This window comes from Protopterus annectens, chromosome 10.part0 (genome assembly GCF_019279795.1).
Source record: "Protopterus annectens isolate FY-2018-M chromosome 10.part0, PAN1.0, whole genome shotgun sequence".
Taxonomy (NCBI): Eukaryota; Metazoa; Chordata; order Ceratodontiformes; family Protopteridae; genus Protopterus; species Protopterus annectens.
Window position 1 is genome coordinate 1,243,011,177 of NC_056744.1, and position 27,061 is coordinate 1,243,038,237.

General features: G+C 43.8%; 1 protein-coding gene across 1 annotated transcript in view; it reads right to left on the bottom strand.

Moving 5' to 3' along the window:
• The window catches only part of COP1 (COP1 E3 ubiquitin ligase), a 1,660,397-nt gene that overhangs the window by 219,783 nt on the left and 1,413,553 nt on the right, over positions 1-27,061 (bottom strand). The window contains exon 20 of the mRNA XM_044085965.1: positions 4,977-5,137. Coding sequence (XP_043941900.1) covers positions 4,977-5,137 — 161 coding nt within the window. The remainder of the gene's footprint in view (positions 1-4,976; positions 5,138-27,061) is intronic.

Below are 27,061 nucleotides of genomic sequence, written 5' to 3' on the forward strand. Positions count from 1 at the left end.
GGGTGATAATGTGCCAATTTTGTGAGAAAAGTGCTAGTTTCCCCCCTAAAGGTGCTGCCAAAAGGTAAGTGTTTGGCTTTTGAAAAGGGAAGTCATTGGGACTGTTTCCTATAAGGTTGTGACTTGTCTTCTCCTCCTTTGGGGGATGAAGCACCCCATTGTCTAGGTCTGTAAGAGCCTTGTGGCTGAGATCTGCCTCTTGGGTGTCTGTATCTGCATCTTTGAGGCCTGTCTGACACTGGAAAGGACCAATTTTTAGAAGGCCAATTTCTGCTAAATCTAGGTGGCTGTACCTGTAAGAAATCCTTTACTGTCTGCATTGATTTTGCCTTATCCTCCATTTTCTTTAATACCTCTTCTGCCTTAACACCAAACAAAGTATCATGCTGTAAAGGAGCATCTGATAATTTGGCTTTAACATGATCAGGTAAACTTTGCTCTTTTAACCAAGCATACCTTCGAATAACAGATCCTGTAACTGCGGCTCTACAAGAAGCCTCTAATGAATCAAAAACCACATTGCAGAGTATGTTTTCCCACTTGTTCAGCTGCATGCAATAAATCCTGCATTTCCTTATTGTCAGGACATTCTGAGCTTGCAAACATTTTCTGTTTTAACAAAGACATTAAGTATTGTTGGTATTTCAGCATGTGAAACTGGCAGTTCAAAGCCCTTACTACTAACGTTGCAGAAGTGTAAACTTTTTCCCCCCGTCTATCCAGTGCTCTAGAATCCCTGTCAGAGGGGACTGGGTTTTTTGCAGTGGAAGCCTTTACCCCTTTGGGACCCTGAGAAATTGTTTCTGGGTCAGCAGCAGGGTTTTTATAAAGATATTTATGACAGTCTGGGACCCTATAGTACCTGTCTGGCTTGACTGGTGCTGGGGTAAAGAATCAGGAGACAAACTAGATTCAGAAAAAACATCATCAACAATATCTAACACGGGGGTATAGCAAGGGGCCTGTGCTGAGGCAGTAAAAGAAAATCTCTGAGCCTTTTCTTTAATTCTGAATAATCCTGACTTTCCCAATGGAAATGCTCCCTCATGGTGTGCAAAGTTTCCCCAAAAGAGTAATCCTCAGGAGGAGAGGCTGAAAGGATAGACTCTTCAGCATCAGAATCCTCATAGGGAGGAAGAGAGTATCTCTGGTCTGAAGAGGAATCAGAGGAAATAGAAACCTGGTCAGAGGATTCATAGTCTGTATCCTGCCTAGGCCTTTTATCAGGAGGGGGATGGGAACCCCTGATCAAAGTAATTAGGTCTTCGGCCATTTTGAGCATCTGTTTCTTGGGAATGGATGACTGTCCAGGAGAATGCTGTACTTGTTTCTTTGTCTGTAATGATGTTTTAGACTTTGCCTTTGCTGCTGTAGTTGACTTGATATAGTAAGCTGTGTAGGTCTGAAAACACCCTCAGAAGCAGATGCCTGCTCAGCGGCTCTGGACCTATGTGAGAGAATAGTTTCCGTTGGCCAAATACCTTGAGTTTCTAGAGGCCTAGTTGTCTCCACGTGGGAGTCGGAGGCGGCCTGTGGCTCTGAGGTAGCAGGTGTCAGGGGCTGCGAAAGCGCCTCACTGAGAACCGGCGACTGGCCTAGAAGAGGCTTTGTCGTCGGTTTTGGACCTCGGACGTCTGTCCTTTTCCTTGTCTTTGCGTTTTTTTATGAATTCCGGTCATCGGTTGTTCCGACGGCATTATGTAGTTAAACCTACGGCCAAAGTAACGCAATGCAAAATCAAACCGACGCTTAATAGTGCGTTTGTTGAATCTAGCACAAAACCGACAACTAGTAACGTCGTGGTCAGGGCCTAGGCAAGGAATACAGTAAGAGTGAAAGTCCTTATGAGGTATTTACTTCCCACACGAAATACAACTGTTAACTTTTACTAACATTGGTCTGGAGCAAGAAAAAGTTTCCCCAATGGGGTACTTAGCTTTATTGAAGACTTTGGTTCTGAAATTCGATTTCGAAAATCTCAGGAGTCGGCCGACCGGCACTTGTGAACTGCTTTTGCTTCGGGCACCGCGAGGCAAGAAAGACTGAAGAAAATGGTGTCGGCTGCATCATATATACCCCTGGCGCACTGACGTCAAGGAAGAAGCGACAGCAACCGACGCCGGACCAAGACTTTGGAATTCTGTCCGACTGCGGGTAGCCCGCCAGCAGGATAACCTAAGTGTAATGACTGCAACAGTGAAACACGATGAACATCTGATGGGCCACACTGCAAAGTTTACTCATAGTTTTTCATAATCCATCTGTTTTGGAAACAGTTGCACTGTGATCGTTTGACCGGGAAGATATATATATATATATATATATATATATATATATATATGTATATTTTTTTGGAGGCTGTTGCAATGATTGGTAGTGCATACTCTGAGCTATAAGGACTCCTTTGCCTCTGTCAGCTCTACCTTCTAGGGAAAGGAAATGGGAGATTTCCTAGCCAAGAAGAGTCTATTTACTTTGTACTTTGCGATCTGTACATGATACTTTGTGATTTTATTTTTTACATGATACAGAAAGCTGAGAAGTATTTCAAAAGCATTTTAAATCCTGGACTCACTCAACTGTTTCCTGACTAGTACAAGTCACAGCTCAAGTCACAGCTCAATTACTCATTACTGCAGACAATCATTGAGGGATTCCAAACAGCAGTGTCTTAAGTTTTCTTACAAGTAAAAGCTTGTGAGTGCTTAACCAATTTGACAGCCTTCTTAATGTTTTTTTCATAATAGATCAGGAATGTCTTAACATGTAAATAATCATGGTTAGGCAGGATGATGAGATGAGAGAAGTCTGTGGGAAGTTTGCTGATAAATGAGAATGATAATGGAGATAAGTAGAACCCTGGGGGAACAACCTTTGAGAAGAGGAGTTGAGGGGAAAATAGATGAACTTATCTGTACTCTGAAATGATAGGGGACAAACATGCTCAGTCAACTTTCCTCAGGCTAGAAACCTGAAACCACTTATCTGTGGACACCTGAATGGTGGGCCAGTGCACTCTTTAGTGGAAAGTTCTCAACTCTAACACCACAGCATAAAACTGTCATTTAGTTGACATTGAGTGGAGGCAGCGCTACGCTTGCCATAAGACAGTAAAGCCCAGAGCCTTCATCTTATTTAGTCTGGCAGTTGAGCAGATTACGATAAGTTGTTAGAGCTTCATTCAGCAGCCCTGTGATTAATTCCCTTAATCTCCAACTGAAAATTTGGCAACGCTACTAAACCACTGACTGGTCACAAACCAAAGCACTTGCTGCTAGTGATTTTTAACAGGACAGAAATGAAAAAAAAAATGAACCATTGATGACTCTCTTCAACTTAATGGTGGGAGATGGCATTAGTGTTACTCTGACATGGAATTTCATGGGGCCACGGATCAGCTTTCTCATTACATTCCTCGTGATTATTGAGATGACCTGGTAGATGAGTAATCATTTAATGATCCTTCAATGGATACTGCAAAGCAGACAGACACATTGAAAGCAGAGGACTCTGTGGAGTAATCAACTCTGTAATCCTTGTTCCTTTATGTTATTCAGTTTGCTCCATGGTGATGTCACTAGGAATTCAGAGCTTCAAGGTGTTTCTTTAAGCAATGGGCTTATCTATCTCCTTGAGCTTTCATGGGTAATAATGGTGAGTTGTTTTTCTTTCGGTTTTTCCCGGTTAGGGGTCGCCACAGTGAAACTCCGGTCCGCTAATGATTGGCAGTAGATTTTTTTTATGGGTGCTGAGGTGCCAGCTCGACGTCTAACCTTCAACGAAGGCACGCCCATTCTACGCATGCCTTTCGAACGCCACTCGACCGTGGGGAGGACATGCAGACTCCACACAGAAGGCGCTCCAGCAGAGAATCGAACGGGAGAACCTCTTGCTGTGAGGCAACAACACTACCGCTGCACCACCGCAGCTTTATGGGTAATAATGGTGAGTGGCACTGTTAAACTGCAGGCATCTATGGTAGTTGGGAATATCAGGCAAAAGCCCACAAAAGAAATGTCAAAGCTACTAATAGTCCTTTACTACAGTATTTAAATCTATTTGAAATTCTTAGGCCCTTATGTTTAATGTTAGACACTAACACAATACTGTGACACATACAGTGAGCAACTCTGGAGAGTGCAAGCAACATGAAAGTAGTAGAGACTTGATGGCAGGCATACCAGTTAAACTAAAACTATGGGATGTCAGCAAAGTCCATAGTGGGCAGAGCTCCCATGGAAGCAGATACTTTGTTTTCTTTTTTAAGTACTATTAAGAAATGCTTCAATTTTCCACATCCATTTATCCTATTCAAATCCAAAGTCTTCTTTTAACCTGAACATTTCATGTCATTATCTTCAGTGTACAGTAAAAGCCCAAAGGTAAGCAGATTGCCTCAAATAACACTGAGGAAAAAACTGAGCTTGAGGAGGTACAGTCCAGAGATCAATTAATGGTACCATTCACTGAGTACAACTAGAGCTGCCCACTAATTCACAACAGCAAGTTTAACTGTAAAGTCATCACACTGTGCAAGTGTAAGGTCAATCACTTAAAGAGAATGTGCTGTTAAGAGAATCCAGGCAAATAAAGTTATCTAAATGAAAATTCTAAATACACTGGCATTTTAAAACATAGCTTAAAGTAGTGAGATAACTTTTCAGTTGTTTAACTCTCTCAGACATTGTTACATACACAACAGATATACAATTAAAAAGTACTATGCATTCAGTGTTGAGATAAAACAGAAACACAAGGCAAGACTACATTTTTTATATCTATAGCTGTAATGAATACTACAAAGAAGACTAGTTCTTGAATAACCTACAGTCTTTGATGTAGTCATTTCCAGTGAGATCCTTAAACCCTGACTACATCCTTAGAAATGCAAATGGTTAAAGAATGAATGTGTCTGATTTAAAATATGCAAGACAAAGACCACAATACCAAAGCAATTTGCTAAGCAGAAACCTTACCCCATCTGGTAGTGCTCTCCAACAAACCGCACTGACAAACTCATTGGTGTCATCTTCTTTTTTATCTTTATCCAGGACACTCTTCACCGTGTCAAATTTAAATGTCAAAAGTGTCTTTGAAAGACCCTTGTAGTACAGGTACAATGAATTATTTTCACTTCCTGTAAGGAACAAGAAAGAAAAAGTCAAAAAAAGTCCATCTTATCTGCATATACCCTTGCTTACCACAAAACCTTTAGCTAAAACTGCAGACTAAATGCACTGTTGACTGAAGGATAATACGACAATGCCACAAGGCATCAGTTTTGGAAATGGACAGAAGGGAGAACTTAAAGTAAAACAGTTTTGTAATGTCTTTTTATTACATTCTAACATATGCATTCAGTTCCAGGGAACAGGAGTCACTTACTGTGAACAATAAGAAGTGTGCAAAAATACTGTGGGGATGTGAACCACCAAGCTAGATCTCCCTTTTGTTCCGAGAAACTTCTAAATCATACTCTGGATCACTGTTGCAGTCATTACAATTGGGTTATCCTGCTGGCAGGCTACCCGCAGTCGGCCTGAATTCCAAAGTCTAGGTCCGGTGTCGGTTGCTGTCGCCTCTTCCCTGACGTCAGTGCGGCAGGGGTATAAAAGATGCAGCTGACGCCATTTTCTTCAGTTTTTCTTGCCCCAGATGTCAGGTGCCCCCAAAAGGGTAGGCTAAAAGTATGTCTATAAAGCATGCATACACCAAGTAACAAGTTACCTTCATCTACAAGCAAATACACCACATAGGTTGTATAGAATAGAGAAGTACAGGTAAGGCCCAGCAAAGATAAGGGGGATGGTGGGTGGGTAACCTGGACTGCAACAGTGAATACACTCGAACATCTACATTTATGGTAGGTACACAACTGTACTATGTTCATCGTGTTTCACTGTTGCAGTCATTACAATTGGGTTGAATCCCAAAGCTAAGGTTGGGAGGCTGGAAATAAACAGAATTAGGAGCGGCTATGAGGCCCTGCAGGACTGCAGTGGCAAAGCCTGCCCTGGATTTGGAGTAGAGAGGCAAGTGGTAGTAGTGCTTTGTAAAAGTGTGCACTGAGCTCCAAGCTGCAGCCTCTAAAATGTCTTTGGTTGTATCTCAGAGTGGCCATTCGGGTGGAGTACAATTGTTTGTCCTCCGCCGACATGGACTCAGGGGGGGAGGCAGCGTATTCTTTGATAAGATCCCGCTGCATCTTGATGACATGTGCCATATAGTTCAGAGACCTTACCGAAAAGGTCGCTGAACTAAAAACTCGCTTCCCTAAGCGGTCCATCGAGCGGGACTCCTTGCTCGGTGGATGGACTGAGGGACTCTCCTGAGCTAGTTCCCTCTTCGTGGCTGCCGCCGTCAACATGGCATCTACGGGGGGACCCTTGCTCCAGTGTGACCGGTCTGCGGGGGGACTTAGTATCCTGTCCGGGCGTTTGGGTATTGGCTCCACAGTGTCCGGGTCCTTCCACCCCCTGGTGGTAATAAGGTCCACCAAGGGGTCAGCCGGAGGGGACACCCAAGAGGTAGACAGGCATGCTTTGAATGCCTCCAGAAACACGGACTCGTCGGAGGAAGACTTGGGGGCAGACCACCCACCTCTGATCCTCAGCATCTCCATGATGTCTCCAAAGGAGACATCCTCAAGGGGCGATCTTGGGGAGCCTTCCCCTTCATCCAAGTCAGTGTCCTCAGTTAAGGACTCAGGGGAGTCCACGTGCCCCCTCTTGCACTTGTGCTTGCGGGGCACTTCCTCGGGGGGGCTGTCCGAGGAGGTCTCGCCAGCAACATCCTGTTCCAATGGAACAACCTGGGACATTGAAGCAGGCTGTCCCTGAGGCCGGGTGATGGAAGCCTGGCCTAGCAGAGAGGGAGTGCAGGGTGGAGCCGAGACAAGGGCCGGGGGTCCGGATGCTCTCGACAGAGCCCTCTCCACTACATCGAAGGCCGAGGGGGGAACCGCTCTTCCTGGGCTCCGAGAGCCGGCTCCCACTCGGATCCGATGAAGGGATCGGAACCGGCACCAAGACCATCGGATCCGAAGGACCAGTGTGCTCCGACCTGGACACAGCCGAAGGTACACTGAATCCCTCGGATCCGAAGCTCGGGCCACGGCTCCAAGAGGTCGGATCCGACAGACTCGAGGGCAGGGTCGGATCCGAAGTACCAAGTACTGTCGGCACCGACCCACTCCTGGCTCCGACGCTGCTCGGCTCCGAACCCGGGTAGTGGGTCGGAAAAAGAGCAATAGGAGCGAAAAAGGGTGTCCAGCTCCCCCCCGAAGGGGGGGGGCAAGAGCACTCCCATCTGCAGCTGGGCCTGGATGAATCTTCGCATCATCCGGTCCAAGTCTGCTTCAGACATGCCGAATGTTGATCTCGAAGAGGCCACCGAGGCAGGCCTGGAATGCCGCCTCGATGACCTCGACGGATATCGGGCCGCCTCCTCCTCGGGCCCTGGGGAGAAGCAAGGAGATCGGAGCCGAGGAGGAGGAAACCTAGAAGCAGTGGAGAGAGAAGCCCGCTTAGCTGGCGGGGCCGAAATGGAGGCCTCGGCCCGCCGCTTGTGGTGCTTCTCCCTCCGTTTCTCCCTCCTAGCCTCCCTGTCCTCCGGCGCTTTAGCGGGAGTTTGAGTCCCAGCCGAAGGAAGGGGGGCAGGAGTGGCAATAACCACAGCCTGTGGTAGTGCCATGGGAGCAGCGGAGGCCGGAGCCGAGTCCGGGGGCAAAAGTCCCGCCAGGACCAGCTTCGACCTCCGCTCTTTCAGTGCCCTGGGGTTGAACGCTGCACAAATGGTACAGCCTGAGGTGAGGTGTTCAACCCCAAGGCTGAGCACACCGAGTGTGGCCATCAGCCGGGGAGAGCTTATGGCCACACTCGGTACATTTAGAAAAAATGGCTTTTGGGGCCTCAGCCATACTTTAAAGAAAAAAAGAAGTACTACACAAACACACAGGCCCCAAAAACACAACACACACACAAACTCACTCACTAACGACCTGCGAAGGGAGGGGAAAAAACTATGTAAAAAATTAAATATTACAGGGAACCTAACTCTTACACACTTTTTTTAAAATAAGGTAGAGAAATTTGACAAGAAAACAGTCTTAACTGATGATTTTTTGCTAGAGCTCAAGGAATCCAGCCATCTACAAGCGCGGCAAACTAGATCTGAGGTCATGGAGGGTTGTCAGGGGATTATGGGTGAGGGGAGGAGCTAGGAGCTCGGATCCATTAGCTATGAAACAAGTTGCCGGCTCGGATCCGATATCGGATCCAAGACCCACAGGTTGCTGACAAATGAAGTCCCTACTTCAGATCAAATGTTACACCCCAAAAGAGGTGTAACCTATATTGCAATTATTTGCTTTACTTATATAATATTTCGAGTTCAGTGTTTGTGAAATGATCAGTGAGACCTGCAGGAAGTAGGAGGTATGCTATGTTACGCTAGTCTCTTCTTGGCGAAATCCGTAAAATCGGTGAGAGGCTACTCAACAGGTTATGTTTGGGGCGTACTATAGATCCTTGTAACCAATAGTTATTGTCAATAATGTAGAGCAATTATTTTACCATTTCATTTCTTCTGCACCAAGTAGTTATGGAGCTATTGTACTGAGTTAGTGAACCCTAAGGATGGCAGTTTATGTAAGTGTTTCTGATGGGAGAAAGTATGAAAGCTTTTAATGAGTCTAGAAAAATGGGGGGTAAGAGGCTTCAAGCATGTCTGTGGGTGTTGACAGTAACAAGCAGTAGGCTGATCAAGTTACATTTAAAAACTGCAGCAACTGTTTTCAAAATGTAGAGATTTTCTAGTTTTGACAAATGAATTATTTCTCCACAATTTGTGCATGAGACAATTCCTTTATGTTCACAATCAGCTCAGTGCATTGGTGAGTTGTGCTTTTGAGATTACAAATGCAACAAAAAAGGCCTTGTGATTACCTTTTGGCTTAGGTAGCTATTTTAGCCTCACACTTGGCTTTGTGGCAAATGTTTCATTTTAGTTCTTATGTATACTCAGATATACTACTGAAGGGGTCATTGGGAGTAATAAGAAGTTATGTACCTACCATAACGTTCCATGTTCTGTGTCTTCTTCTTTCTTGCTTGATGGAGATGGTTCCGATCGATCCCCTCGGCTCCATTCTTACTGCTTTTAGCTCGAGACTCTCCACCCTTACCAGCTCCAGCCCCATATCATGATATGCAAGGCGTGCAGTACCCAGATCTGTTTTGTTGACAAATAACACCAAGCATAAAATACTTCCCAAAGGAAAAGAAGAAACTTACAGATGGAAGGAGGAGGTCTGTCTGGTCTTTCTTTAGTATAACATCTGTCATTTTGTTCCTTCTGCATACTTGGAAGGGCTGCTGAAGGGTTTATTGATGGTAATGTTGCATTACATATGGTTACATTACTTAGAATACAGCACAGAAATGTAATTATACTGTAATATGCCAGCATATAAGACATCAGATATACCACTGACTAATTAATAGTGTAATGTAAAATAAGCAGACAAGAAATCACTTCTGCTTGTATTATTCTATTTGTGATTAGTAGTTGCATGAGAGATAAAAGTCATCACTTGTTGACAACCAGCATGGAGCTACCATATTGTTTGTGCATTTTTCCTGGCTTTGTCAGTCATGTGTGGAATTTATGTGGGAGGAAGGGCTCAGTAATATGTAAGTGTTATACTATTTTACTGAATTACTCAGGTGATCTCCTTACTGATAATGAGTCTGTGTTACACAACAGCTGCACAAAATAATATAATGAATGCCTAGTCAACAGGTTATGTGCAGCAATTATCACCTTTGTCTGAGCATGCATAACTTTGCAGTACTGAAAGGAAGGTCATTATCACATTAGCAATAAGTGCAGTTACAATACAGCAGTGAGTTATTATCACTTTCTGGTAAAAGTCTCAGCTGCTGTCACTGTTACTCACATAAGTAGAAGTCGTTATCACTTTGACGAATGCACAAGCCAGATTGTGTTTTTTCTCTATTTGAAGGCATTGCAAGCCACTCCCTCCATTCTTTTAGATATATATATATATATATATAAAATCTGTTTTATATATATATATATCAGTATGGCAGTGGCCTCTCTTGGGACATAGGGTGATGCATCTGCATACATTGTCTGTAGTTCATTTTGAGGGAATTTACATGTGCCCTTTCTGTGCCCCCTTGTCAGGTACTGGCCAAGCCCTCATGCACAAGGTCAGGAAGGTTTCTCTTCAGAGATTTATGCCAACTTCTCTTGTGTTGGTGGGTGCATCACGGGGGGCATACCCAGCCAGCATGGATCTTGTGATCCACCGGGATCGCAGTTGGGAACTTGGAGACTCTTCAGCTCAGTCCCATTGTGCTGCTCTCTTAGGTAAGCATGGGCTTGGGTGTGCCACTGTGATGTAATGTTTCCCTCCGGGAAAGGACACATGCAAAAAGACACAGCCTGGGTCAGTCTTGGTCTTTTGACATGTTGCCTTGATGTAGCTCTCCACTCAGTCTCCCTCCCTTCAGGTGTAGTCAATGTATGTAGGTGAGGGTAGTAAATGTATGAAGGTCAGGACAGCAATTAGTGAGCTACTTCAGTCCCTCATCCCTTAGGTCCATTGCTGAATGGGCACATGTAAAGAGGTAAGGCAGACTGCTGACACTGAAGGAGGCCATGAGACCATAGTGGTATCAGCAGTCTGAGTGGGCAGCCAGCACAGCTATGGGACACTACAGATGACCAACATCTGGAGCCCCATGCCTGTCCTTGGCATATTAGTGGAGCGGCGGTCCTTACCCTGCTTTTTCTCTTTACATGTGCCCTGGCTGTGCACCCTTGTCAGTGTCCACCCATGCTTTATTTCAGATAAGGTAAGACTGTCTTCTGTCTTCGGCATCACCGCGGAAGATGTTCACCTGTTCAGAACGGATGGCATTCACCTAACTGAGGAGGGCATTGCGTTGTTCTTGGCCAACGTCCACAATGGCGTGAGGAGAGCCATGCAAGATTGCTAACATGCAGCTTGTGAGAAAAATGGAAAACACCCATGACCAAGTCGGACGAATATAGTAAGTAAAACACTATTATGAAATGTGTTGTGTAAAATTCATTTCTCTGAACTTGGCAAATGACTCTTATGGAAATTAAGATTTTTTTTCATCTTTGGGTAAATAAATTTGCAAGGGAGCATCTGAATGTGCCAAGTAATATCTCATTTTGAAGAAAGTATTGCTGGTTCCAACATGGTAAAATAATTGTGCCTGTATGTTTGACACATGTGCAGATATCAAAGTTTGTTTGGTACTTACGGTTATGGAAATTATGATTTTTTTTCATATTTTGGTAAATAACTTTGAAAGGGAGCACCTGAATGTGCCAAGTAATATCTCATTTTGAAGACAGTATTGCTGGTTCTAACATGGTAAAAGAATTGTGCCTGTATGTTTGACACATGTACAGATATCAAAGTTTGTTTCGGACTTAGGTTATGGAAATTATGATTTTTTTTTTATATTTTGCTAAATAACTTTGCAAGGGTGCATCTGAATGTGCTAAGCAATACATCATTTTGAAAAGATTATTTATAGTTCTAACATGGTAAAATAATTGGGCCTGTATGTTGTACACATGTGCAGACATCAATGTTTGTTTCGGACTTAGGTTATGGAAATTATGATTTTATTTTCATATTTTGGTAAGTAACTTTGCAAGGGAGCATGTCAGTGTGCCAAGTAATACCTCATTTTGAAGACAGTGTTACTCCTTACAACATGGTAAAAGAACTGTGTCTGTGCACTCTACACATGTACAGATATCACAGTTTTAGTCTTGTACGATTATGAAAATTATACATTTACAATACTTCTCATTATTAAGCCCATATCTTTGCAAGGGAGCATGGTGATCACACAAATGATGCATCATTTTGAAGCTGACATTCAGATGCACAACTTCTACACTGATATGTAGGCTCTGTCTGTTACAGGTGATGAGATATTATGCTTTGTTTATTTATCAATTATGAAAAATAATATATCAATCATATTTCTGTGAATATCTCAAGAAATGAACATCACACAGTAATGGTTAACGTATCATTTTAAAGCTGACATTCATATTAACAAATTACATTGAAATTGTATGGGTCTGCATGCTACATTGACCAAGATATTGTGCTTTGTTTTTCCAAAAAGGTAAAAAATATGCACAATATCAGCATTCCTTGCCAAATATTTAATAATGACTTTGATATACACTATCAACATTTACACTGTTGGAAAGGTCAGTGTCTGCTTAACAACTTTCGTGTTTACATTTTTAGTCTAGCTCTTATAGTTAAAGAGTTATGAACATTTGTTTTCTGTATGGTTTTACACATGGATTTTCTGAAAATGAGCTCAGGCTGCACTGTTGTTCCAATGGTGGAATTAAGCAGGCAGCTTTTCCTGAGCTGCTCCGGAGTGAATGAGTTAATTGATGAGAAGGATAGGCCTTTGTCCAGCATCTCAGTTAGGTATTGTAAAATCTGAGGTATATTTGGAACAAGTGGTTCGAGTCCTTGTGCCTGGTTCCAAGCACAGAATCTCTTCCGTTTTTCTGCATAAGATTTCCTAGTGCTGGGCCTCCTGGCTTCTAAAATGACATCCATAACAGCTTTAGAGAGAGGTGTGGTCTGAGTGGCTATATTATCTGCCATGCAGCCAGATTTAAGGTTCTGAGTTGACTGTGCAGAATCTGATTGTTTTGTTGAGTCAGAAGATGAGGGATTTGAGGTAAAGCCCAGGCTGGGCCTTGAGACAAGCTTTTTAGGATTGGGTACCAATGCTGGCGTGACCAGTCTGGGGCAATCAGAATCATTTTTGGCTTCTCTTGTCTGACTTTTAGGAGCACCTTGGGAAGAAGAGGCAGTGAAGGAAATGTCAGTGTTTTCCAGCTGCATGATAGAGCATCCACTTTCCATGCTTGTGAGTGATAAGTTCTTGTGCAGAATCTCTGTAGTTGGCAGTTGTGAGGGGAGGCAAAAAGATCTATGTCTGGGCGTCCCCATTTCATTTTTGGCTTATCTTGTCTGACTTTTAGGAGCACCTTGGGAAGAAGAGGCAGTGGAGGAAAGGCATAAACTGTTAGTGTCATGCTGAAGACCTGTGGATTTAGTTTCCATTCAAGAGAATCCATGAGATTTCTGCTTAGTTCGTCTGCCAGAGTATTTTTCTTTCCTGGCAGGAATTGTGCCTGCAGATGTAACTTGATAGGTCAGTGCTGTGTTCCACAAAGTCATGGCTTACCTGCAGAGTGGGTAGGAATGTGTGCCCCCTTGCTTGTTTATGTACCATATAACTGTGGTATTGTCCGTCTTTAGCAATAGTTGTCCTGGATGTAGTAGATACTTGAAGGCTGTCAGGGCATGCTGTACAGCTAGCATCTCTTTTTGATTTATGTGAAGATGCATTTGTTCCTTGGGCCACATGCCCTGAATACAATTTCCTGCCATGTGTGCCTCCCAGGCATAATCCGATGCATCTGTTATTGTCTGCCTGGCTGTGGGTAAGGTGAAAGGCTGTCCCTTGTTGTGGTGACAGGCCAGTGCCCACCATCGAAACTCCTGTTGCAGGCAGGGAATAAGAGTTATTATTGTTTCCAGGCTGTGGCAATGCCGAGTCCAAACACTTTTTAGATACCATTGTAGTTTCCTCATATGCAGTCTTGCATATGGAATTAGTAGAATTCAGGATGCCATGAAGCCCAGAGCCTGCAGAATTTTTCTTGCTGGGAGCTGGGTCTTTGTTGCCATCATTTGAAAGTAATGAGTCAGTTGCCTTTATCTCGTGAGAGGGCACTAGTTTTGACTTCTTTTTGTTTACTGTGTACCCTAGGCAAATTAGTAATCTTTTTACAAACGCCAGATGCTTTAGTAGAATGTCCTTGCTCTCTGCTTGAATAAGGCAGTCGTCCAAGTAGGGATATATTTGAATTCCTTTTTGTCTGCAAAATGCAATTACTGGTGCCAGGCATTTTGTGAAGACCCTGCGCGCAGTAGATAAGCCAAGGGGCAGTGCAGAGAATTCGTAATGCATTGAGCCAGCTATACATCTGAGGTATCTTCTGCAAGATTATCTGATTGGGACATGCAGGTATGCCTCCTTGAGGTCCAAAGTAACTAGCCAAGCCTTCTTGCCCAGCATGGATAGAAGTTGCTGCAGTGTTAACATTTTGAATTTCGGAATATCCAGGAAAGTATTTAGGATTGACAGGTCCAGTATTGGTCTCCAGGCTTTGTCCTTTCTGGGTACCAGGAAAAGTCTTGAGTAAAATCCTTGTCCCTGTTCTTGCTGTGGTACTCTTTGAATAGCCCTCATGTCCATGAGAGCAGAAATTAGTTTTTGTGCCTCTGCCCATTGGTTTTGTGGCAGGTCTGGCATACCTTTTGATTTTGGAAGGGTGTGAAAGTGGAACCTGTAACCCTGAGAAACAATATTCAGTACCCATTTGTCCTGGGTGATCATGTGCCAATTTTGTGAGAAAAGTGCTAGCTTTAACCCTAAGGGTGCTGCCAAAAGGTAAGTGCTTGGCATTTGTAGAGGGAAGTCATTGGGACTGTTTCCTATAAGGTTGTGACTTGTCTTCTCCTCCTTTGGGGGCTGAAGCACCCCATTGTTTAGGTCTGTATGAGCCTTGCGGCTGAGATCTGCCTCTTGGGCGTCTGCATCTGCCTCTGTGAACTATCTGACACCGGAAAGGACCAATTTTTAGAAGGCCAGTTTCTGCTAAATCTAGGTGGCTGAACCTGTAAGAAATCCTTTACTGTCTGCATAGACTTTGCTTTATCCTCCATTTTCTTTAACAGCTCTTCTGCCTTAACACCAAACAAAGTATCATGCTGTAGCGGATCATCCAATAATTTTACTTTAACATGATCAGGTAAACTTTGTTCTTTTAATCAAGCATGCCTTCGAATGACAGAGCCTGTAACTGCGGCTCTGCAAGAAGCCTCTATTGAATCAAAACCACATTGCAGAGTATGCTTTCCCACTTGTTCAGCTGCATGCAATAAATCCTGCATTTCCTTATTGTCAGGACATTCTGAGTTTGTAAGCATTTTCTGTTTTAACAAAGACATTGGGTATTGTTGATATTTAAGCATGTGAAACTGGCAGTTTAAAGCCCTTACAGCTAAAGTAGCAGAAGTGTAAACTTTTTCCCCCATCTATCCAGAGCTCTGGAATCCCTATCAGAGGGGCAGGGTTTTTTGCAGTGGAAGCCTTAACCCCTTTGGGACCCAGAGAAATTGTTTCTGGGTCAGCAGCAGGGTTTCTATAAAGAAATTTATGAGAGTCTGGGACCCTGTAGTATCTGTCTGGCTTGACTGGTGCAGGGGGTAAAGAATCAGGAGACAAACTGGATTCAGAGAAAACATCATCAACAATATCAAACACAGGGGGGATAGCCAGGGACCTGTGCTGAGGCAATAAAAGAAATTCTCTGAGCCTTTTCTTGGATTCTGAATAATCCTGGTTCTCCCAATGGAAATGCTCCCTCATGGTGTGCAAGGTTTCCCCAAAAGAGTAATCCTCAGGCGGAGAGGCTGAAGGTATAGATTCTTCTGCATCAGAGTCCTCATGGGGAGGGAGAGAATATCCCTGATCTGAAGAGGAATCAGAGGAAATAGAAAGCTGGTCAGAGGAGTCATACTCAGTGTCTTGCCTAGGCCTTTTATCAGGAGGGGGATGGGAACCCCTAATCAAAGTAATTAGGTCCTCGGCCATTTTAAGCATCAGTTTCTTTGGCATGGATGACTGTCAGGGAGAATGCTGCACTTGTTTCCTTGTCTTTAATGGTGTTTTTGACTTTGCCTTGGCTGCTGTAGTGGACTTAATAGTAAGCTGTGAAGATCTGAAAACACCCTCAGAAGCCAATGCCTGCTCAGCGGCTCCGGACCCATCTGAGGGAATAGTTTCCGCAGGCTCAATACCTTGAGTTTCCAGAGGCCTAGGTGTCTCCACGTTGGAGTCGGAAGTGGCCTGTGGCTCTGAGGTAACGGGTGTCAGGGGCTGCGAAAGCACCTCACTGAGAACTGGCGACTGGCCTAGAAGAGGCTCCGTCATCGGTTTTGGACCTCGGATGCCTGTCCTTTTCTGTGTCTTTGTGTTTTTTATGAATTCCAGTCGTCGGTTGTTCCGACGGCATTATGTAGTTACATCTTCGGCCAAAGTAATGTAAAGCAAAATCAAACCGACGCTTAATAGTGCGTTTGTTGAATCTAGCACAAAACCAACAACTAGCAACGTCGTGGTCAGGGCCTAGGCAAGGAATACAGTAAGAGTGAAAATCCTTGAGGTATTTGCTTCCCACAAGAAATACAATTGTTAACTTTTAATGACATCGGTCTGGAGCAAGAAAAAGTTTCCCCAATGGGGTACTTAGCTTTATTGAAGACTTCGGTTCTGAAATTCAATTTCGAAAATCTCAGGAGTTGGCCGACCGGCACTTGCTAACTGCTTTTGCTTCGGGAACCGCGCGGCAAGAAAGACTGAAGAAAATGGCATCAGCTGCATCTTTTATACCCTTGTCGCACTGACGTCAGGGAAGAGGCGACAGCAACAGACGCCGGACCTAGACTTTGGAATTCTGGCCGACTGCGGGTAGCCTGCCAGCAGGATAACTCAAGTGTAATAACTGCAACAGTGAAACATGATGAACATCCATGGGCTCCGAGCCAGAGGTAGGAGCCGAGCTCATCCGAGCCAAAGCCCCGAGAGGAAGAGTCGGCACCGACAAATCGGTCCGACTATCCTCCCTGGACCAGACAGGAGAGTGTCAGCTCCTAGCATCCTCTGTCAGTGCCGAGGACGTCCGAGTAGATGGAATCGATAACACCGGTGTGGGTCTCGGTTCCATAGGTTCGACAACTATCGGTTCGGGCTCCTTCGGCTCCGAGAGTCCAGTACGACTCGGAGGAGGAGTAGTCAAGTCCGGTTCAATGTCTTCGGCTCCGACGAAAGGGGTGAGGCCGACAACAATTTAGCAAGTCCTGGTGCCTGTAGAAGCTTCTGCACTAGCCGATCCATATACATATCTGAGAGGCTGACCGAAGACTTCAAGGAATGCACCAAAGGTGCTGACTGGAGCAGAGGAGATGAGGGAAAGTACAGGTGGATCAAAGCTGTATTCTGCTGAAATAGCTGATGCATGTATCTTGATGGATTTCCATGCTAGTGGGTGGAATGTCCATAGATCTATCTGAGGCATTCCCCATTTCTTTGAGATGGTCTTGAAGATGTCGATGTGGTTCTGCTTAATATGTCTGCTACTGTAACTGGATGTTGTAGCTGAGTGCCATGTTGATGTACCACATGACTGTGGTGTTGTCTGTCCTTATCATCAACTGGCCCTCTTGGAGAAATGGTTTGAACCTGTGTTGGGACCATAAATTCTTTAGGTACCACTGTAGATGTCCTTGTTTGGGATGGTATCAGCCTTGACTTTTGTAAATTGACTGTGTATCCCAGTGCTTGTAGCAAGTAAATGACCCAACTCCATTATCTGTTGTAGTGCCTCTGGTTTTGATTTGGAGGTAGATTTGGAGGCACCTCCTCTGGATTGGTTTCTGCCTTTTAATGAATGGTTGCTAACCTGTTGTATGTTATTTACCATTTCTAATACATATTTCTTATCAAGAGATTCATCAAAGGTGGTGATGAGTATCTGGCACCCTGTAAAATCTGTCTGGTTTGGCAGGGGCTAGAGAACAGGAGCTGAGGCAAGAAAGAGAGGACATCCTCAGAGACCAGCTCCAAGACTGGGAGCTGGCTCCGAACCAAAGGGACACTCAGTTCCGAAGAATGTGGAACTGATGACCCTGTACCCTCCATTCTTTTTGCCTTCTTAGAAACTTTAGAATCTCCAGAAGACTTAGATGATTTTGAGGAGGTGCTAGCACCTTCCTGGCTACCCAACACTTCAGAGAAAGTATGCTGCAGCAACCGCCTATCAATAAGTTTTCTCCTTCTCTCTAAGAGTACCCTAGAGGAAAAAGAATGGCAAATACTGCAAGAGTCTTGGAGGCGTTTAGCCCCCAGACAGTAAACACATTGGACATGCCGATCAGTGATGGACATTTTCTGTCCACAATCTGGACATTTCTTGTACCCCGATTTGGGATGAGACTTCTCCCTCTCATCCAGTAATCAAAGTTTGAAATAGGCACACCACAGAAATAACTTACAGAGATTAAATACAGGGCTAACTAGGCCCACACTAAAAAAGTACTAATAACAAGAAGAAATGTGTTAAATCTAAATAGGGCTAACAAAAGGCCCAACACTCTAAGAAACTAAGTCAACACAGGGCACTACCTACTACAATCTAACTTACTACAGTATTTTAATGTGAAACACACACACACACTAGATAGAGAATTATATATATAAAAAAGAAGGAGAAAGAAATTTTTAAACTTGTGATTTAAGCAAAATATGGTCCAAGTTGACTGGATCACCGAGATCTCTTGCCGCGGCAAACTAGATCTGGGGTAATTCCAGCAGTGCATTGTGGGATAAGGGGATTGGTCTCGAACTACTGGCAAACCTTGAGCTTTTGCTATAGGCCGTGTCGGAGCCAAGGATCGGCTCTGAACCATCACTGAGAATAAATGGCGGGATTTAACAACATCACATCTACAATTATCTTTAGGGAATCCTTCTGGATCTACAGAAGACTGCTGGATATCAGTGAAAAAGTTGGAAAAGCATAGATGAACATTGCTGTCCACAGGAATAAGAAAGCATCTGTCTTCCAGGCTTGCTTTCAATGAATCCTACAGCAGAATTTCTTTAACTTGTTGTGTTGAAAGAAGGCAAACAGACCTATTTGTGGAATCCCACCACAGTTTGATCAATTCCTGGAAGACCCCTAGGTGCAATTTCCTATTGGTAGGGTCTGTCCTGGGCCAGCCCAGCTTGTCTACTATAATGTTTTGCTCTGATGGTAGGAGTGAGGTCTGGAGAGTCAAACCCAGCCAAGTTGCAACTGCTTGGTCTATCATGGCAATTTTGCAAATGGGGGCATGAATGGCACCCCCTTTGATGGTAAATACACCACATCAACGTGGTGTAGTCTATGATTACTTACAGATGTCCTGAAGACAATAAAAGATTTAAAGCTTTTAGAAGTGAGTAGAGTTGTGTAATATCTTACCATAACAGTAGATGTCCTTCTTTTCACTGTTGGAGCATTCTTTGCAATAGGGATCCCCACCAAGGGCAGCCCGACATCCGGCCAGTATACCAAAGCCTTTTAGTTGTAAAGGGTATGCCATACATCATATATACTCCCCACGCATGGTGTAGGGCAAGCAAAGTAAGAGCAGAAGCCTTCTCCTCAGAATCAGGGAGATCAGAAATTTTCCTGACAGGCTTGAGAGAGAAGAGCCAAAATGTACCTAGTCATATCTGTTTGATAGTTTACAGCTATAAAAGCTAGGGTAGCAAAGTACACACCTTCTTACACAGTCTCTCCATGGTTCCGTTATCCTTATCAGAAGGCAGCAATTCAGTGGAAGGCAACAATTTGGAAGGCTTATCATAAGCCGCAGACACCACATGGTCGGCAAAGGGGCACTGATAAAGAAACTTGTAGTCCTTAAGTACTTCATGAAACCTATCAGATTTTTTGGGAGCAGGGGGTTGGAGAGTCAGGAGCCTCAGAAGCAATGGAAAAGGTATCCAGTAACGCTGCAAGAACAGAAGGGACAGTACAGGGTTCAGGAGGTTCCATTTGTAGACGCTCATAGTAACTCTTCTGAACATAAGACACTTGAGCACAGTCCCATTTGAAAAATTCCATCACTCTGGAAACAGTATCACCACATGAAATCTCCTCAAAAGGGAGAGTCAGGACTGAGTGACTCTTCTGTCGCAGAACCACAGTCAAGTGATGAAGGAATCTGGGAGGAATAAGTCACAGATTCTGTCAGCATCCTCCTCAGGAGAATCCTGCTTCTTGGGTCTCTTAACCTTAAGAGGGGTAGAAGACCAGGGGGGAACAGATGCAGAAACACCCTGTGGAGGCTTGAGAGCCATAAGGGCATTAAACAGGCCTTGAGTGAAGTTTTGCCATTCACTCTGAGGATCTTTTGGATCAGGATAAATATGTTTAGGTTTTTGCTTATTTTTGAGAGGGACATCAGCCATAGAAAAAAAATATGGAGGCTCTGACCCGATGGCACTCAATAATGGTAGTTTGAATCTCTTCCCTTATTAAATTTTGAGAAACACCCCTAGGCCCATCAGTAATAAATAGCTATGGTTCTCCCTGTATGTCAGAGGCGGACGTCTGCAAAACCATCATGGATGTGCGTGGGGTCAGGTCCATGCCAGCCTTTGAAGTGGTCACAGCAGAGCAATTTGAGAAAGAAACTAGATGATCTTTCTAGGCTTTCACCTGCCTCAAGAGAGACGTCCAGTGAAGGTGGTACAGCCGAAGAATCAGACCAGACTTTCTTGGCTTCTTTCTTTGCAGACAGCTGGCCCTCGGGCTGGAAAGATCCTTCTATGGTATCCTTAACTAACAATTCAAATAATTTGTTCTGTAGATAAAATGCGAGGGAAGAAAGCAGACTCCACAATGTCGTAGGGACAAAGGACTGACAAATCTCACTAGACTCATGGTCGTGGGAAGCACCTAAACAGAACAAATACTGCTCTTAACGATCTTTATGGAGAATCTGTCTCCTGCACTAGCATCTCCCCTTTCTGGACAACATGAAACTCAGAAAAGAGAAACAAGGCAAATGTAAGATAATAAAATCAAAAAACCCAATGGGGCACTTACCTGAAAGCAGCAGGAAACCAGCAGATGAATGAGCATTCAGACTGAGCATTGAAGATGGCATTCAGACTGGTGGCAAAGAAGTTTAGAGGCTGGTACATCTGGACATCACCTTTATTCCCTATGCCGTGCACAGGGAGCATGTGTGTGACGTATGGCTTAATGTTTGCAACCAAAAGGCTTTGGTATACTGGCTGGACATCTGGCTGCCCTTGGCAGATGATCCCTTTTATGCTGAATACTGCAACAGTGATATGGAAGGACATAATTTATTACTGCCATCTTCTCCTTGATATTTATGTACATTAGTCTGTCCTGCCTGTTCCACAGATGCTGTACTTTCAGTCCCACTGATGCAACTCCCCAAGCTAGATGCACACAGTGGGGCAAAAGAAGAAATGAGGATATCAGAGCAGAAGTCCAAGTAGCTCCAATTGCAGATTAGATTATGGTGGTTTGGGCACATGTGCAGGAAAGCAGAAGACAACCTGGAGAAGATGAACTGGGACAGACTGGAAGAAGGCAAGAGGAAAAAATGGCATCCAGAAAATAGATGGATGCATTGTGTGAGAGAAGACCTGAAACATTCAGACATAACTGTCAAAGAAAATAGAAGAGTGACACTAAATCAAGAGAGATAGTGACACAGTTGATGTGATGCCCCAACCCCATGTAGAACATGAGAAAAAGGGGTGTTTGATGATGACATAGCTCCCCAAGCAAAATCTGAAGCTTCTGTAATGACAAACCGTGAAAAAGGAGAAATGGAGAAGGGGAGACCAGGACTGATAGATAAATGATCTACCTACTACAGTAGCTCCCACTTTACAAACCCCAAGCACTGGAATTCAAAAAGATAGTGTGGGTTAATCTTGATGCCAGACTGAAGACAGGTAGCACTTATTTTTTCTAAACAGGAAGCCAAGGAAATCATAAGAATCACAGAAGCCATAAAACACAGAATGTTGAGATATTTCTCCTGGCAAATGTGAGAGACTGACTGGAAAATATCAGAAATTTATTTGTACAGATCTACTTTGTCCAAATGAAGAAAAGCCCTCCCTAGCTATGCATCCAGAAGACAGCCCAGAAAAACTATTATGTGGGAAGGAATGATAGGATTTCTCCAAGTTCACCTGGAATTCCAGTCTGAGCAGGAGTTCCATAACTCGTGTCAGTCTCTTATTTGGAAAAAAAACAGTCTGCAAATATATGACAATCTTCCAAATATGTAAAAATGTGAATGCCTCGAAGTCTGCAGTGAACAATTACTTGAGTCAGACACTGCAGATAACTCTGAGCAGCAGACAGACCAAATGGTAAACCAAAACTGATAATATAAGCTTGATGTTGAAAATCTTTATATATATAAAAAAAAGTCTGAATTTCTGCAAATTGGAATAAGATGATAAATGTCTTAAGTCCAATGTTACCAAAAAAAAACTGAGGGGAGGGATGAGAATTAACAGAAATTGAAGGGTAACACCCTGAATGCTGGAACAATGACAAAGATTAAGAAAGCAGAGATTTAGGACGGGTTTCTCTTTCTTTCCTTGGCACCATAAAAATCCTCCAATAAAACCAGTTCCTTGTCTATTCTGATGGCACCAGTTCTATGACCCCCAGAGATGCACACCTTGCAGAACTGGAGGAAATAAGGAAATCTGATTTGCCAGATAAGTAGAAATCCTCTGAAAAGGAAAAAGGAACTCCCATTGCCATGTGTACCAATTTTGAATTATTTTCAGCACCCACTTATTGAGAGATAATCTTATGCCATTGAGCAAGATGTAGACCCAAACTGAGGGACAGACTTAAGAGACGGGGGGGGGGGGTAACAATGAGGGCTTACATACAGGCAAGAAGTCATTATGACTGTCCTGAGTTATGGGAGGCTTCCCTGTTCCTGAGCCTTCCTGTCATTGCATTTTAAAATTCAGTCTTACTGAGAGACTGTTTTGTCTCGCATAAAAAGTTCCTGGACTGGAAAAAAAAGTTTTTACTGAACTTAGAGCAGTTTTGAAAGATCTGGATAACCCCCTTGAATGAACTTTCCTCTTTCATCAAATCTGATAAGAACTTCAGCAGCAGAAGAGCCAAACAAAAAAAATCTTTGTCTAGAGGACAGTATACATCACATTTTTAACATTTTCTGGTAAGTTTTAAGAAAGTAACCAGGGAAATATTCTTATAACTGATCCAGCAGTAGCAGCCCCAGGTAAAGCACTAAAAAATCATAAGAGGACTTCAGAGTGTGCTTCATTACTTGAGAAGCAGAATTTATTAAATAAAGGAGCTTTAACCTCAGAGGAAGTAATACAAACAGTTAACTTTCTCGTATTCTTAAAGGTAGTCAGTAAAAACTTTAATATAAGAGTCTGGCAGTTTAAAATTCCAAAAATTAAAGTTGCAGAGGAGCAAGGAACAAACTTTCTTCCCAAATCTATCAATAGCTTTCCTGTCTCTGTCAGAGGGAACGGGGTAAATAATGTGCTTGGCAGCAGATGGCTTTGATAATGAAATAACCACAGGCTTTGATTCAGAATTAGAAAATAGATATTTGTGTCTGACATACACTATATCTATCAGACTTTTTAAGAGAGAGGGGTTTGCTATCAGAAATATAGCAGGGCGCTAAGAAAACGTCCCCCACTGTTGATAAAACTGGGGAATAGCTGCAACAAATCATTCTGCTTGGAAACTAACATTTTTTCTGTTTATACTGGAAAAAAAAAGTTTTACCATAACGTTCCATCTGAGTTGTTGATTCATTTGTCTTCAACCTGTGGGTTTTAGATCTGTCCTCAGATCCAACTCAGCCTTATACTCCAACCTTGGAGCCAAAAACTGAGCTCCTCCTCTCCTATCCATAATGCCCCACTCTTCCTCCACCCCTCAGATCGAGTTTGCTGCTAATAGGAAAAAAGCTAATACCTAAACACAACCAGCCATCAGCCACACCATACAGCAGACTACATCAGGGGCTTGAACAATACAGTAGTGGGAGACCTGAGTGGACCACTGCTAAGTCCTCCCAGGACCAGAGGAAGGGGGAAGGAGAAGGCAAAAGGTTGAAGGCAAATGAAGCAACAACTCAGATGGAACATTATGGTAAGAACACAACTTTTTTATCTGAAGTTGTTGTCTTCATTTGGTCTTCAAGCTGTGGGACAAAGTCCCCAGCTACATAATCCCTAGGTGGTTCTCATGGAAGGATATTCCAGAGCACAGCAGAGCCAAAGGAGGCCTTGCTCCTGGAACAGACATCCAATTTGTAATGGGATATGAAGGTGCGACAGGAAGACCAAGTAGCTGCTGAACAAATGTCATCGACAGGAACTCTGGACCAAAAGGCTGCAGAAGTGGATAAAGACCTAGTGGAATGGTCCTTGATCAGATTTGGTACAAGAATTCCTTTATTAGAATACGCCAATGCAGTACACTTTGAGATCCAATTAGCTACAGTCAGGTCTTCCTTACCTGGAGCTAGCAAAGGAAACAAAATGTTTTCCCCATTTTCTGATTTTTTTGTCCTATCCAAGTAAAAACACAGCTGTCTGTGGACTTCATGTAGATGAAACTTGTATTCTCTCTTGTTCTGGAAATTAATAAATTGGTTGATGTTGGCCTCTTAAGCAACTTTGGACATAAAGGAATGATTAGTGCGAAGAGTCACACAGTCCTTGTGGAAGATAAGGGGGTTTAATGGATAAGGCTTGAAGTTGTGGAACACTCTTAGCAGAAGTGATGGCCACTAAGAAGGCCATCTTCCAAGACAAAAATTTTAAATCAGCTTTGGCAGCTGGTTCAAAAGGGATAGAAACCAGGGCTTAGCACACCAAACTGAGGTCCCGGGGGGTAGGATCTTTGACCGGAGGGCAGAATAGAAAGGTGCCCCTCAAAAATGCCTTACATATTTTCGTGGATACCAAAGATGTAGAGTCTTTACCAATATGGAAATTCGAGATGGCTGCCAACTGCACCCTGACTGTAGAAAAAACTACCTCCACTGTTGAAGATGTAATCCAAAAAATCAAGAACAGCTGGAAGAAGAGCCGTGAAAGGGTCAAACTGATGTTGTTGTGCCCAAATAGAAAATCTCTTCCATTTGCTGGAGTATATTTTTCTAGTAGAGGCCTTATGAGCTACAATCAAAATCTTTTGAACAGGAAAGGGATAGCCCGGGAGTTCTAGCCATTAATGGTAGTGGAGTAGCCAAGCGGTTAGCTTCAGGCTGAAAACATCTGTTGATTGTCCAAAGGGTTGTTGGACAGAAGATCTGGGATGGGATTGAGAGTCCAAGGAAGACATAAAAGGTGAGACAACAGGAAGGGGAACCAAACTTGTCAAGGCTAGAGCAGGGCAATGAGGATGACTCTGCACTTCAACCTCTGAGCTTTCTGCAGGAATTTGGATATCAGGGGAAGAGGAGGAGAAGCATAAAAAAGATGGAGGGCCAAGCATGGATCAGAGCGTCTCTGGGAGACTCCGGAGGGGGGAATCAGGGCAAAATGCCCACTGCACTTGGAGTTGGAAGGAGAGGCGAAGAGATCGCACCAAGGTTGACCCCATTTCTGAAAGATCACATTTGCCACTAAAGGGTTGAGAGACCATTCATAAGGTATCAGAATGGTTCTGTTGAGCTTGTCTGCTACAATGCTCAACTTCCCCCGGAATGTGCGTTGCTAGTAGAAAGCGGGATCACCCACTCCCACAATCTCAATGCTTCTCGACATAGGGAGTAAGACTTGGTTCCTCCCTGCTTGCTGATGTACTAGACTACTGACATGCTGTCTGTCTGTATAACAATTGTCCCCATGGGAAGAAGGGAGGCATGAAGAGCTTTCAACACTAAAAGGACCTCACTCATCTCCAGGACATTTATATGCAAACTGGTCTCTAGCATGGACCATGTGTCTTGGACCGTCTGACCCAACCAATGTCCCCTCCACCAGGGCTGGGAGGCATTCATGGTCACCGTGGCCTTGAGGGGAAAGGGAATGAATGGTCACACTAAGTACAGATCCTGAGATCTAAGCCACCACAAGACAGACTCCTTGCAGACTTGAGATAGTTTTATGGGATAGTCCATAGGCAGTTTGAGAAAGGACAGCTGCACTGCTAGGGTCCACTGAAGTACTCGCATGTGAAAGCGAGCCATTGGTATAAGAGTTATGGTAGCCACCATCGACCCCAACACATTGAGAACAAGGAAGGTGAGGGGGATGATCTGAAAGAAGCTAAATTACATGCAGCTGAAGGAACTAAATTCTGTCCTGAGGAAGTAAGGCCATGCATTGTGTTGTGTCCAGTCGGGTCACTATAAATTTGTTGATCTGGACCGGATCCAATTTGGACTTTGAAAGACTGATGGTTATGCCCAAAGACATGGCTAGATGAAGGAGACAACCCCTGGCTTGCAGAAGTCGATGCTTTATGGGGGCAGTGAGGAGCCAATCATCCAAATAAGGAAACATGGAATCCGAGCAGTCTCAGGTGAGCTGCAACTACTCCCATCACTTAGTAAACACCCTGGGGGTTGTGGTGAGTCCAAAGGGTAGTACCCTGAACTGAAAGTGGTACGGTCCCAGACGGAAGTGGAGGAATCTTCTGGAGCATCTGTCCATCTTGATGATAATACACATCCTGAAGGTCTACTGGGCACATTGAATTGTCCAAGGTCAGAATGGACTGGTGACCACTCGGAATTTTATTTTGGCAACTGACTTGTTCAGTGAAGTGAGGTCCAGAATTGGTATGAAGTCCTCAGGTTTCTTTGGCACCAAAAAGAATCTTGAATAAATGCCCAATCCAAACTGATCTTGGGGGGGCGGAGTGGATAACTCTCTACCAGAAGCTTTGCAATTTCCAGGGCTGCCACCTCCCTTTGATTGGGTGGCACATCAGTGAGGCTCTGAGTCGGACTTGGGGGTTTGAAGAAAGTACAGTTGTGTAAACTTACCATAAATGTAGATGTTAGAGTGTATTCACTGTTGCAGTCATCACATTTGGGTTATCCCTGCCAGGCCGGCCCGAATACCAGAGGCTTAGTATTTCTGCGTCACTTGCTGTCGCTTCAGGACTGACGTCAGGTCGTCAGTAGTATAAAGTAAGGCAGCTGATGCCATTACATCACTTTTTCTTGCCCTAACCTGTCAGGAGAGCTCAAGTAGAAGCTAGGTTCTGGTGGAAAAACCCCACCAGTAGAAAGTAAATACCAATA